Consider the following 14,067-nt stretch of genomic DNA (forward strand, 5'->3'; position numbering starts at 1 on the left):
TTTCATAGCATTCTCTTTAGGCCATATCCATACCATGGAACATTCTTGCCCTTCTAGAACTTTGTAAAATGAAAAATGATATGTATATATAACATATTATGTTTAATATTCTCCCCTTTTGTCATTTAAGGAAAATTTTAGATTCTCCCTTTATATGTCTATGAAATAGGGGAGAACAAATTTGATAGTAATCATAACTTTATTTGCATCTGCCGTTTCCTTTGCCTAAAACTACTCCTGACACTTCATATGTATAGTATATGTATGTGTGCTAGATGTCCATTTTGAAGTTTATTAATCTCAGATAGGCAGAGATCCTATTCAATAAGCTTCTAAATTTTTTCTGTCATAGATCCACTGTACTCCAATGGGTGTTTACTGTTTTCTGATTATAAAGATACATATTTTAGAAGTAATCAAATATTACTAGATCTCCTAGAATTCATGTTTTCCAAAAGGATGCAAAAATAAAGACTTATTGAGGCAAATTTACCACTGTATCCTTCAGATCTGAATATCAGAAAAAGTAGGGGAAAATGCCTTGCAATACCTTAATCAGGAAGATGTATAGACCTTTAAAATCTGCAATAGATTAATGTGATGATGCTTGTGTGTGAATCTCAGTACATGGAAAGAAACAAGAGAATCAATAATACAATGAAAACACAATTCATTACTGAACATTTAAATATAGTCCCTACGAGTGCAAAGAAAGATTATTCTCCATACGACAACTGGAGAAAGAAGAGGAAGTTTAAAGATGTTCACTTTCTAACTTGGAATTAGTTACTAAAAGTGTATGATCAGTATAGCAAACTGGAAGATTTAAGAAGGATTGCACTAGAACTTAAATTCTGGTTGGTTTTCCTTTTGGTCACGCAGATCTCAGTATTTCATTTTCTTGAGGCTATGGACTCCACTGATGGATGTGATCTTCTTACTGTGGCATCTTATACCAAGGCCCAGTCTTCTAAGAAATTGTGCATTCAGGTGGTAAATGGACAAGTTCTCCAGAAATGCAGCATTTCTGCAATTGCTCAAATTAATTGAGTAACTTTGATTGTGATCTGGAGAGATGGTAAATAGCAGAAAATGTTCAGCTCCATGAGACTCGAATTTAAAGTAGGCTCACCTCTTGTCCTTTCGATGATAGTTACAAGCTTGTACCTTTATCTTCCAGGGTTTTCTTATCAGTAGCCCGCTTCTGGCCTTATGGCATTGAGAAAACATTAGTTTGACCTTAAAATTCAATAATGAGTTAAGCAGAATAAATAGCTACACAGGCCAGTCCAAGGTCGCAGAGCTTCTGTTCCAAATTTTCATGTACTTCATGCATATGCATATGCATATGCTTCAGTTTTTAGAAAGAAAGGATTATAATCAGGATAGAAATGAATATTGGAACCCTGACATTTTGCACATTGCTCTGTGTAAAGGGAAGACTGCAGAATCAAATTCTGGATGTCCAAATGTGCTCAGAGTACCAACATGCCTTCCTTCCTACTTAAATATTCTCTAGGACATTGTACACATTTGACAAAAGGGCGGCTGTTAAAAGCAGAAAGCCCCAGCAGAACGTTTGCTCCTGGGTGGGGGGGGTAGAAGGCAGTTAATGTTAGATAAATCCTGGAAATTCAGCTTTGGGCAGTGATCATGATATTGACACTTCTTGGTTTACAGGAGGTTCACTCTAACATATAATGCTATGGAAAAAAACAAAAAGAGGCAAGTGAGACTTGTGATCTGTATGAAGAAGGATCATGAGCAAGGCCAAGAAGATGCAAAAGCAAACTAAGAACAAGTGCAATTAATGCAATTCAACAAATTACAGAGCAGGTCTTACTGCTTAGAAAGATGAGAATTGGTTGTGGATTGGGGAAGCATGGCCTAATTATTACACAGGCAAATGTTATTTCTGATTGAATCTTAGAGTAAGGTGAGCATATTCTTCGTCAAGCAGTGACTTTCAAAGTGTAGTTCTAGGACCTCTGCTGCATCTGCCAACACCTGGCAACTTGTTAGAAATGCAAATTCTTAGACCACATTCCAGACCTATTGAATCAAAGCTCTGCAGATAGGCCCAGAAATCTGTGTTAAGGAGACCTCCAAGTCCTTCTGATGCATGCTAAAATTTGAAATAAAACCTTTTCTAAAACCATAATGTCTGTATCTCCAGAATATAATCTTCTAAATCCAAGTTTACTCTATCAAAAGTTGTGTTTTATAATAACTTAGATAAGTCACTTAGAGATATTGAATCAAATATTCTGATAAAAACATGTCGCATCCAATTATTTATATGAATTCTGTATAGACTACTCCTCCTCCCCATTTTTCCTTTTTAGCTTTCATTGTTAAAGTGAGTAGTTGTATGTACTGGTTCTTCTATTGGAAATTTTAATACATACCTCTTAGACACATCACATTTTATGGCTTTCAGAGTACTGTGGGGGGGGTGTGGGTGTGTGTTGAACATTTGCAGCATTATCTGTTATATTAGTAATTAAAGAAGAAAGTGGTCTGAGTTCTATAGACTTTGTTTTCCTCTTGGATAAAATAAAGGGGTCAAACTTGATTGCTGAAGTCCCTTCCATTTTTTAAGATCTATGAATTCTAAAATTGCTGAATATTTTCTGTAATACTCTAACCATCTTTGTGAACGGTTAGGATATTACTTGGCTCTCTGCTGTTGCTCTTACTTTGAGCTATTTGAGGGTTCCTACATAGATACAGATTTTACCTCAGACGTGGATATAGTAACAGATGCTACCTATTTCACTAAAGGTAGAGCATTTGTCATGATATATGAATGATTTTTTATGCTATCACAAAATATAATTCAGATCCATACTTCCTACTAATCCAAACACACCACAGTTTTTTAAAAAGACAGCATTTATTTATTTGAGAGAGAGAATGCGCGTGCAAGAGAGAGCAGTGGCGGGGAGGGGCAGAGAGAGAGGGAGAAGTGGACACCCCACTGAGCAGGGAGCCCTACACAATGCTCATCCCAGGACTCTGGGATCATGACCTGAGCAGAAAGGCAGACACTTAACTGACTGAGCCACCCTGGTGCCCCAAAACACACCACAAAGTAACTCCAATTTTATTTTTCACTTACTATAGGCCTTTGGCTCTAGCCAGGCTAGTTGTTATTGTCATATTTATTTCTACTTTTTATTCTTAGCCTACATTGTTTCTAGAGTTTCTTCCTTTCTTCTACCAAACTTATCAAATAAGACTGGCTCAGATACTACTTCCTCTCTTCCTGTATTTTGTCCAGTGATCTTTCTCATCATCTGAGAGTACAGTGTGTGTCTTTTCATTGTTCTGTCACCAGTACCTAGCAGAATACTTCATGTAGATTATGCCTAATACATGTTTGATAAATGGATTCATGAGTAGCTCCTGGATTATTCGCTGTGTGCCTAGCACATAATGCATGCTGAGTGTTTTGAGTTGTTTTTTGATTAGATTTTCTTTTTAAAGCCTCAATTTTCCTACCTTTTGTAGAGATAGCATTAACTAGCCTTCGCTTATGTAGTATATGAAAAATGCTTTGACTATCTTAATTAAAAGATGGCATTCACATCACAGCCTGAGTAGTCCTCTAATCAAATTGGTGAAAGCCTTCTCATGTTCTTGGTAAACTCAGATGCTCATCCTTTAACATCTTCACCACGTCGTAGAACTCAGAGTATTTTTGACAGACCCCCGTGTAAATGAAGTGCTATGTGGAACTCGTTTTAAGGTACTGCTGACTTATAAACTGATGGATACCCAGTGAGCTTTGAGCTCTCACTCTCTCTTCCTGTATGATTGAGATAAACTGGGTTGTCATTGTCGTGACGGCCAATGCCTGATTTGACTGTTCCTCCCCAGAAAGTCTCAAATTTTTGGCTTCCTCACAGTGCTGCCTGGGATGCAGCCGGCCCTCCATCCCCGAGCTCTGGGGCCCACCCAGCTCCCTTCTGGCACTGAAGGCAGCGGCGGCTCTGCCACCCTTCTCCTCAGATAAGCATGGCTTGGAAATGCTATCTTTAGAGGTGATGAGTTTTTGTTTGGATAGAATTATGACTAGTATAAAGCCCACACATGCTAACAAGCCACAGAGTGCAAAATAATTATTGAAAGCAATTTGAGAGAAAAGTGGAAAATCATCTGAGGAAAAAACAAAATTGTTCCCAAAGCTTTGGTCCAATTTTTTGCTGTTACATTGAATCTTGAGCCTTAGTTCTCTGCTGCCAGGTCACCTAAGCATTGATGGCACTGTTCTCTGTCTCCCTCTCTCTCTCTCTCTTTTTAATTTTACTCTTTATTAAGCCTTTCTACATGCCTTCTTAACGTTTTATTCCAAGTTAGTCAGAAAACGTATTATATACCAAGCTTACCTTCCAGTGGACAACTGAGAAAAGAATTGCATTTTGCTTGTATCTTGGTTTTACTTAAATAGCATTTGGGATCACTGAATGTTTTCTCTTTATGTCCCTCCATGTGTATTAAGGTAATGTTTTCTCTAGAAAAAGTAAGCTTTTTTACCTGAGAGAATACATATGCTCAGTCCATTGCCTCAATGTTGCGCATATAAGTTAATATGACATATGTATTATGTTCCATATGTAGTGACTAACCCATTTGCAAGGCATGCCCTATTCCAGGCTGCAGATTAGCTTTGATCAAATGCTAAAATGTGTAATTTCAAACCAATGGTACTGTCTACTTCTTTTTAATTAGTTTTAATAGTTCTGCCAATGACAAGAGAAATAGGCATAATATACATGTAATAAAGCATATCATCTCTTAAAAATATTCTTTTTTTTTAAAGATTTTATTTATTTATTTGAGACAGAGAGAGAGCACATGAGAGGGGGGCGGGTCAGAGGGAGAAGCAGACTCCCTGCCGAGCAGGGAGCCTGATGTGGGACTTGATCCAGGGACTCCAGGATCATGACCTGAGCCGAAGGCAGTTGCTTAACCAACTGAGCCACCCAGGTGCCCAGAAAAAAATATTCTTGAAGAACAACAGAGAAAGAGAATAGGATTAGTTCCTGTAATGTAAAAGGGTAACAGACAGGTGCCATTGATACCACAGAGTATAAATGTAACAAAGGGTTTGTGGTTGGCCACGGCAGGAACTTATAAGCAAAGAAGTAGCAGAATCATGCAGTTCCCTGACTTCTCCATTATTACCCAGCATAAGCTGGGCATAGGTATCTGTATGCAGCATGGTTAAGGTCCCAGCAGAGGGGAGCCTGCCTTGGTCAGTAGGTTGGATGTGTACAGAGAGCACTCCAAGACTGAAAATGAGAGCTGCCCCCACATTACATTTTATATTTGTAGGTTAGCTGAACAGGCTCTAGAAAACACTGTTTCTTTAAGTAACAAGAAGTATGGCAAGGACTCTTCAGAGATAGCATGCAAGGTGAGGCCAAGGTCTGGATGGTGGTAGGAATGGCCTTGCCTGCCAGAAATGACATCATCCAAAGGTCATGTCTTCCTGGAAGCTGATTTAGCTCAGCCAAGCTCCTGCTAAGCTACTAAAAGAGGGATGAGCCTCCAGGGTCATCCTATTTTCTCTAGCTCTTCATCTCTAACTTAAAGTTCCATTTCCAGTATTACGCATCCATAAAAAAGGAATAAGATCTTGCCATTAGCAACAATACAGATGCACCTAGAGGGTAGTATGCTGAGTGAAATGTCAGACTAAGAAAGACAGATGCCATATGATTTCACTCATACGTGGAATCTAAAAAACAAGACAAATGAATAAACAAACAAAAAGCAGAATCAGAACTATAAATACAGAGAACAAACTGATGGTTGCCAGAGGGAAGGGGCGTTGGGGGGATGAGGAAATTCGTGAAAGGGAGTGGGAGATACAGGCTCTTGGTTATGGAATGAATAATTCACGGAATAAAAGGCACCACATAGGGAATATAGTCAATGGTATTGTAATAGTGTTGTGTGGTGACAGATGGTAGCTACACTTGTGGGCATAGCATAACATATAGAGATGTTGAATCACTATGTGTACACCTGAAACTTCTGTAGCCTTGTGTTTCAGCTATACTCAAATAAAAAAAACAACAAAATAAATAAATTCCATTTCTGGAGTTAGAACTAATGATTCTAACACTTTTAAATGGCCCCAAGTAGTTCTCTGAACTTGAGCATTGCTAATTGACTCATTTGAAAATAAATGCATTATGTAGGAGCTATAATCTATAGATAACTAAAATTTTTTTGGTGCATGGAAAAAGTTGGTAACATTATTGAAAACTAAACCAGGATATTTCCATATGGTAGGATAAGATTTTCCTTATCCTAAAGATATGGTTTTAAAGTGTTATATATGAAGAAATGAATATATGAAGCATTTCTACCTTTCAGGGAAGGGTAGGATATTGTCGTTGTAAGAAGAAATCTGAGGCATAAAACAAAAGCTTAAGATGTGTCTAGTGGAAAGCACACCTGGGTTCTGGTCCATACAGAAAGGTATCTTCTCCTGTCTCGGAAAAAGTCTCTAGAGCACTTATTCTCAAAGTGTAGTCCTTAGACCAGCATAATCAGCATCACCTGGAAACTTACTAGAAATGTAAATTCTTGGGCCCTACTCCAGACCTACTGAATCAGAGGCTCTGGAGGTGGGGCTGAGCGGTCTGCGTTTTTTTAAAGCCCTCTAGGTGATTTTGATGTAAAGTAAAGTTTGAGAACCGCTGCTCTAAATATACCCCTCATTCCCTTCTAACAGAACATTCTGGGATTGTAACTTAAACTTTATAACAATGAAAACAATTACATTGCCCATACGTTTTTTCCCTTTAAAATTTGGATTTTTTTTTAAAATCTGCTTGGAAATTAACCACGTTTTACATTGAGTGACATGAAGGAGATTGTTGTTAGCATTTAAATTACTTTGTGGTATGAGACTCTCATTAATTACTTATGTTCTTGGTAGCTGGTGCTTTCTTGAAAGGACCTGTGCTAGCATTAATAAATGCAAACAAAGTGGAAGGTCCTGAGGTTAATGAGATAGTGAAACATTAATCTGTGTTTCTTCTTTAATGTAAAATGGAGGCTCATCAGGTTCACTTAGTATATTTTACATTTGTCTTTCCAGGAAGAACAAAGTATGCTAGCTATGGAAGATGAGGGCACGGTGCAGCTCCCATTGGAAGGGCACTATAGGTAAGTAAGATACACATGTAAAAGCTTGGAGTCATGGAACATGTGCTTATATACTTAAGAATTTCCTACTGTGTGGATTCCTACAAAGGTTTGTTGGAGCTGTGTTAGAGTAGAAAGAACTGAAACTAGGAATTAGATTACCCTGTCCCTAGTACTAAGTTCTGATACTAATAACTGTGTGAGTATAGCCAAGTAACTTAAAATGAAGGGGGGGGAGGGCGGTGGGAAACTGTTGTCCGTAGTCTTTTCTTCTCATATTTTCTACTGTATACCAAAGCTCTCTTTCATAACCTCTAAAAGTAGCAATTGAAGACGGGTTGAGATTCAATGCCAGGATGAATAAGCTAGGTATTCACTGAGTTGATCCCAGATAAATGCTTGAACTCTGGGAAGTTACCCCTAAAATATGGCACTTCCAAAGAGATGATCTATTTCCTGAGTAGAAGGATTCAGTTGCACCAGTCATTTTAGGAAATATTTATGTAACTCTCCAAAACATGCTGATCTTCTTTAGGCACAAAGACATAGCGAAAGAATGCAAATTCCTATGCGTTATAATAAAGACTTATGAAAGTATTTGGCCAAAAATTGTATGTATGAATATTATATAAATATATATGTGTGTATATATATATATACACACATATATATATAGGGTCTCAAAGTGCTTAAGGATAATTTAAGGCCATGCCAGTAAAAAAAAAAGGAGAGAAAACTTTTCTCTGAGGAGGAAATTTATCATAGTATTGACAAAAAAATTGGAATCTTCTAGATCTTCAGAGTCTGCTATAAAATCACATTCCCTAGGTTTTTAAAATATAATTATCTACCATGAAATCATGGGAAGTCATTTTATCTTTTTTTAGTAATATTTAAGTCTTAGAATGCTGTTGATTGTTTCCTCAAATCAATATATTTCCACGTGTATGTTGTAGAAACTTAGTCTCATGTGGTACCCCTCCTGAAGGGATTTTTTGCTTAGACGCATTTCCATACTGCATTCCAGTTTGGAGATTCACAACGCATGCTGGAATATTAAAGAACCTAAGGGGTACTGTATTTTTTTTTAAGTTTAATTTTATTTAATCCAGCATTTTCTAAACTCTTTTGCTTTCAAGACTCTTTGTCATATAATATCATGAAAAACATGTATTCATATAATATTCTTTTGGAAACTGGTTGATCTCATGCTTTGAGTCACTAAGGGCTGCTGGATTTGAGGAACTAAAGAACTTGTGTCCAAACTGGGAAAGGAGAGAACCTGTGAGACCCAAGGTTTTGCCCCCGACCTTTGGTGTTCCTCTGAAAAGTCTAATTTGTTGCCCTCTGTGAACAACCACCAATGAGGGTCATGTGAGGTCAGCCTAGGATTTCTCTAGAACATGGTTTTTTTACACCGCAGGCTATCTTTTCCACGAGTAGTAAGAAGAGTGCTGTTTTCTCACTAGAAACTTTCTTTGACTTGGCCTGTGATTTATCTCTGCTGCTATTTGGTTGTGTTTCTAGCCCTGGGAATATTTTAGAGAGTTCTGAATGTCACCTATAATTGGTGCCATTTTAAAATGCTAGAAAAGCACCCAGCATTGTACATGTCCTGATATTGGAAAGACTTCTGCCAAATACACACACTGCCTTCATTTATTCAACAAATATTTGTTGAGTGGGTACCAAGTGTCAGGCCCTGTTTGAGTCTTGGGGTATCGGTTGCAGACAAATGGTCAAGAAATCTCGTCCTCATAAAATTTATGTTCGAGTAGAATAGACAGAGGTAGGAGAGGCAGAAAATAAACAAATGAATAAGTAACAGACTATAGTACTTTGGATGGTAAAAAGTGCAATGAAAACAAAAAGCAAAAAAGGATGAGGGTATTCTGAGGGGATGGAAACAGAAATTTTATATAGAGTAGTCGGCAAAGGTCTCTCTGAGTAAGCGACATTTAAACAAAGGAGGGAAAGAGTTGTACTATGTAAAGGAGCATTATGGGCAGAAGGAAGAACAAGTACAAGGCCCCGAGGCAGTAGCAAGCCTGTAGTATTCCAGAACAGTCAGGAGACCATTGCATTGTGGCTAGACAGGAAGGAGCCAGGGGTGTAATGGCAGGAGACCAAGCCGGAGGGTGAGGGAAGGGTCAGAGCCTATGGTCCATCTACCAGGCTCTTTCTGAGCGAGTGAGAGCCACTGTCAAGGCTGAGAGTTATGAATGTTGGGGCAAGAGGCTAAGCCGTGAACACGCAGAACCCCATCTCTGTAATTTGAAATGAATTAGGAAACAGTAGCCAAAACTAGTTTCTATATAACTAGAATCTTTGATTTTGATTTTGATTTTTCACAGATTTTTTAAAGTAATTATGAGAATACTCCTTATTTTATAACTATCAAAAAATACAGGCACAAGACTGTCCTATATTTAGTATCTATTTCTAGACAACCGCAGTTACTTATTTAATTTTTTAATTTCATTTTGGGTAAACTATCTAGAGATGATCCATCTGTGATCAATATTTCTGATGAAATGTCAAAGACTGCCTTGTGGAGGAACCTTCTGATGACTGCCGATAACTCAAAAGATAAGGAGTCAAGCTTTCCTTCTAAAAGGTTTGAATTCCAAAGTAATGTGAATTTATACTGACCCCAGTCATTTTTTGACATAAGAATCCGTTAGCAAAAGAATAGTATTGGTTTCCATTGAATTTAGGTCTAATATATTTCAGAAAGTTCTTTTAAAAGTAGGTGGAAATTGTAATTGGCACATCTGTTGGTTTGTTTTTCAACATCTCCCTTTCAAATTAAAAGCTCATTCCAAAACTATGACAGTGGGGAGAAACAGTGCTATAAATGAGTCCTGATGCATGGCATTTTTGGACATTCATTTGGCCTACTCTTTTGCAGTAAGATTCCATTATATTCCCTCATCACCCACTTTCCAGGACCCTCTTAGATGTCTGATCACATTTTGCGCTCCCCCATTGTCCTTTCTGAAACCTCATATGCACATGCAATGGTGATTTCGTATTTAGTGTATTTCCAGGTCCCTATTCCAACCCCCTGAAAATCTTCCCTAACTTCCTTATTCTGAAACTTTTGGCTCCAGAAAGTTCTATGCATTCTTATTTCTCTGTATACAAACATTACAAACAACTCCCATAGTTGCTAAGTTTTAAATGCATGCTGGGGGAAGAGTGTGTCCTTAAATATAAAGAGTCATCACAGGATTCCATTGAATTTTCCAGAATTTATAAATAAGAGTTCAAACCATCCAGTCTTCTTAGATGCTGATCTGAAGAAAAATCTCTATGTTATGCTAATAGCTCTTCTTATTAAAGAGTGATTGAGGGTTTTGGGACAGTGTTTAATTATTAACTTCCTTTATTTTCATGACCTTAAATTAACTTTTTCTACTTAATTTTTATATTACATTTTTGTCATAAGCTCCCCTTCCTAATCACTCTAGAAGCTGATTCCCCAAAGGTAAGACCCTCTCCCTCAAACCTATTCCTTAGTTGTATTTCCTTATGTTAAATGGTGTCTTCTAGAAACCTGGTCAGCCTATGTTCTCTGTGTGAGTTTTGGGGAGGCAAAAGGCATGGAGAGTCTTGGGCTTAGATTCAGTATTGGACTGAGTGTTTATGGTATTCCTATAACTACTCAGCTCTTTAAGAAGGTTTGAAGCTTGAGTGAACTTTTTTCTCCACATGACTTGTACAAATGCATCATATATGAATCAACAAATCTCACAGAACTGTATTAGTAATGACATCAAATTTCTATATTGGAAAAAAGAAAATTTTATCCTTTGAATTAAGAAATTGCAAAGCTGGGAGCTTCCATTTATGCACCACATGCTTCCAAACCTGTAAGCTTTATCTGGCTTCATGAGAAATGTTTGGAAACATGGGCTCGGAAAAGATGCTACATTAGACTTACAGACTATCTCTTGTTGCTGGTTTTTGTCACCCCAAAATGGCATGCTGCTTCTGTGTCATCTCTATCCCAAAAAGACAAACACTGGATATGCAGAGTCTTCATCCCAGAAAGCTGGGGATTAGTCATCTCTCTCTCTCTCTCTTTCTCTCCTCCCCTCCCCACAACTACCTCTAACACACCAGAGGTTAATATAATTTACACAGTCAGCTCCCTCAAAGACTTCTGATTGATGTTTTCTGTCTTTAACATGGCTTTAAAATCTTCATGCATTTCTTTGCTTGGCTCAAGCAGAAGTAATATCTTATTCTAAAACATGCTTTATCTTCCTTTCCCAAAGATCCCTGCTACAGTCTGATAGAGTCATCCTCACAGTAACTGTTTTGGTAGAAGTCTTGGAAGAAAATCAGAGTTATGAGAAGGGTAATTGCTCAAACGCATTGGAATATGTGCTTGTGGACTCTTTCACATTAAAAATATGGCATTTCTCTGATTTTTTTTTTAAATGGGAACTCCAGGTTTATGAGCCCAAAATAAAATGCCAGCCATGGGAATATGTGGAAAATTTGAGGCAACTGAACTTACAGATTACTTTTCTTCCTGCACTAAATGGATCCAGAGTACAAACACTTTCTCTGTTTTTCTTTGGTTCAAGCAAAAAATTTTATGTCATGGTATTTTAGGTACTCCTTAAAGTAAAGGCAAGTGAAGCTTTTCATCAGAAAAACCTAGCTGTTTTAAAACAACTTAATGGGCTTTAATCAGGTCCAGTTTTAATTAGGACCATCCTTTATATTTTGATATAACCACTTGTTTCTTATTCTTTGAACGTATGTTACCACTAACACGAGATTCAAACTATTGTGAATGAAAGTTTACCCTTAGATGTGATAAAATCTGTAGATTTCCATGTGAAAATATCTCTTGGTTCATGGCTAATGTCGCTTATCTTCATAACAGTAGAAACTGGCAGAAACAGTGTGGCTTCCAGAAATCCTAAAACCACCCATACCAATGACAATACCCTCCCAAAGCCATTGCTTTCTCATGGTGTGTCTGTCGAAGGCATTGAAGTGTGATGACCAGGAACTCTAAAAATTCTGTGCCTGCTAGAGTATCTGTTGGCAAACAAAACAAACAAAAAAACCAAAAACCTAGAGACCCAGGTTACCGGGGTCTATATCTCTTGAGACCTAAGCTAGCTTCCTGGCAGTTTTTGACCCCCCACCCACCCTGTTCTTCATCCTGCCCTTGTTATTGGTCCTGCATATGCCTATTAGAGTATCAGAGAAGCCTAGATATTTTTCCTTAGTGGAGTTTGGAATAGCAGTTGTATTTTCTCCATCATTTCATTCACTTCTCATTGCTAAAAATGTTTTATCCAGTCTGACTGAAAGAAGGATCTAAGAAACTAATTGCAAATTTGACCCCATTGGTAGGATGTCTAATTTGATCCTTATTCAACAGTGCAATGCATACATGTGACAAGCTTCTCTGTGGCTTACTGAATTGGATTGGCAGAAATAGGTCTCATTAAAACCACATTGCATCAGAATAGGTGAGCAACTGCTATATTTTATAAAACTGACACCCAAGATGGACATTTCTTGGGAAGGTAGCCTGCAGCATTGGGAAAAACAGCACTTGATTTTGCCCTGGTGGCAGAGGTTAGGCTCTGGGGCCACCTTCTCTGCTCCCCTCTGGCTACCCACTCCCACCACCTTCTTATATCCCAGATTCTCCTTCTTTGCCCTGATTTCCTAGGCCTATGCCCTCTCATGACTGGTAAATGTTGTTCATAACAACTATTTTGGATGTTCGAAACATAATAGTTTCATAGATCGCTTGGCAGCATGAAGGTAGCGGGTCATGTTCTGCTCTCTCCTGAAATATTATTTCCTTCTATTTTAAATTATAACTCCTCAAAGGGTGGGGCGCTGTCTCATCTACCTTGTATCCCTTGGTCTTTGCAGAGTACCTAGCATACAACAGATAGGTAATATATGTCTATTAAAGTTGATATCACAGATATGATACATATTTAATAAGTATAAGTAATATGTTTATTACAGTGAAAGTTTAGAATTGATTGGAATCCTGAAAAATGAATGTAACAAGGAATAAAGAGAGTAATAGCCATACAGTAAGAAGATAGGTTCAAGTCAATAGGATTTTTCATAGACGTCCTGGTTATAAAATTTCTGCTTCGTAGTTTGTTGAAATCTAATCTGATACCCAAACCACTGGTTTTAAAGAGGCGGAAAACCCCCCGATCATTTCACTGGTTATTGTTTTGTAACCAAACAACCAGTATGACCAAAGCAGGACATCGGGAGGAAGCACACCTGTGAGTTAAGTCGACATTCTGAATCCTGTCACTGCTTGGTGACTAATAGTGCCATTGGGAATGTGCTGGTCTCTAAAAAGGTGGTGGAGCAGAGCATCATGCACACAGGAACTGGGCCTGTGTCGAGAGACCTGTATGTCTCCGTCCCTGCCATCTCCTACAGAGACGATCTTTTATTCTAGCTTCCTTGTAACTGAGAATACCAGCCTCAGAATTCTGGCATTCGAGCTACAGGAGAATTTAGGGACCATATAGTCCAAAACTAATATACAGATGAGGAAACCAAGTCCCAGAGATATCAAATAACGAGTCCAAGGTCCCACAGTTGATCCTGGGCTTCCGGGAACTGAACGTAACCATCCCGTTTCCAGTCCAGGCTTCCTCCACTGCCCCCACGCTGCCCTTTTCCACTGGCTTTGTGTGGGAGCCAGGTAAAGCCCAAGAAAAAGTTAATTTGGAAAGTAGGGTAGCAGACACTTGTCATATGAAATGCACTTAAAGTAGAAGAAAGTGAGTCATGCAGATAGGGTAGTTAAAAATACAGAGTTAAGGCTCTCAACACATCATGTGCACACTGTCATCTCTTCTTGTGGAAGAAGGAAAGGAAAGG

At 38.2% G+C, this 14,067-nt stretch overlaps 1 protein-coding gene across 6 annotated transcripts in view; it reads left to right on the top strand.

Moving 5' to 3' along the window:
* The window catches only part of SLC4A10 (solute carrier family 4 member 10), a 301,324-nt gene that overhangs the window by 283,789 nt on the left and 3,468 nt on the right, over positions 1-14,067 (top strand). For 5 of the 6 annotated variants that reach the window (XM_027590053.2, XM_027590051.2, XM_027590050.2 and 2 more), the window contains 3 exons: positions 7,121-7,188; positions 9,668-9,784; positions 10,619-10,657. In XM_027590053.2, the coding sequence (XP_027445854.1) occupies positions 7,121-7,188; positions 9,668-9,784; positions 10,619-10,631 (198 nt within the window). In that variant the 3' untranslated portion in view covers positions 10,632-10,657. The remainder of the gene's footprint in view (positions 1-7,120; positions 7,189-9,667; positions 9,785-10,618; positions 10,658-14,067) is intronic. The other variant, XM_027590052.2, reaches the window with a different exon arrangement.

Source organism: Zalophus californianus, chromosome 3 (assembly GCF_009762305.2).
Source record: "Zalophus californianus isolate mZalCal1 chromosome 3, mZalCal1.pri.v2, whole genome shotgun sequence".
In the NCBI taxonomy this organism is placed as follows: domain Eukaryota; kingdom Metazoa; phylum Chordata; class Mammalia; order Carnivora; family Otariidae; genus Zalophus; species Zalophus californianus.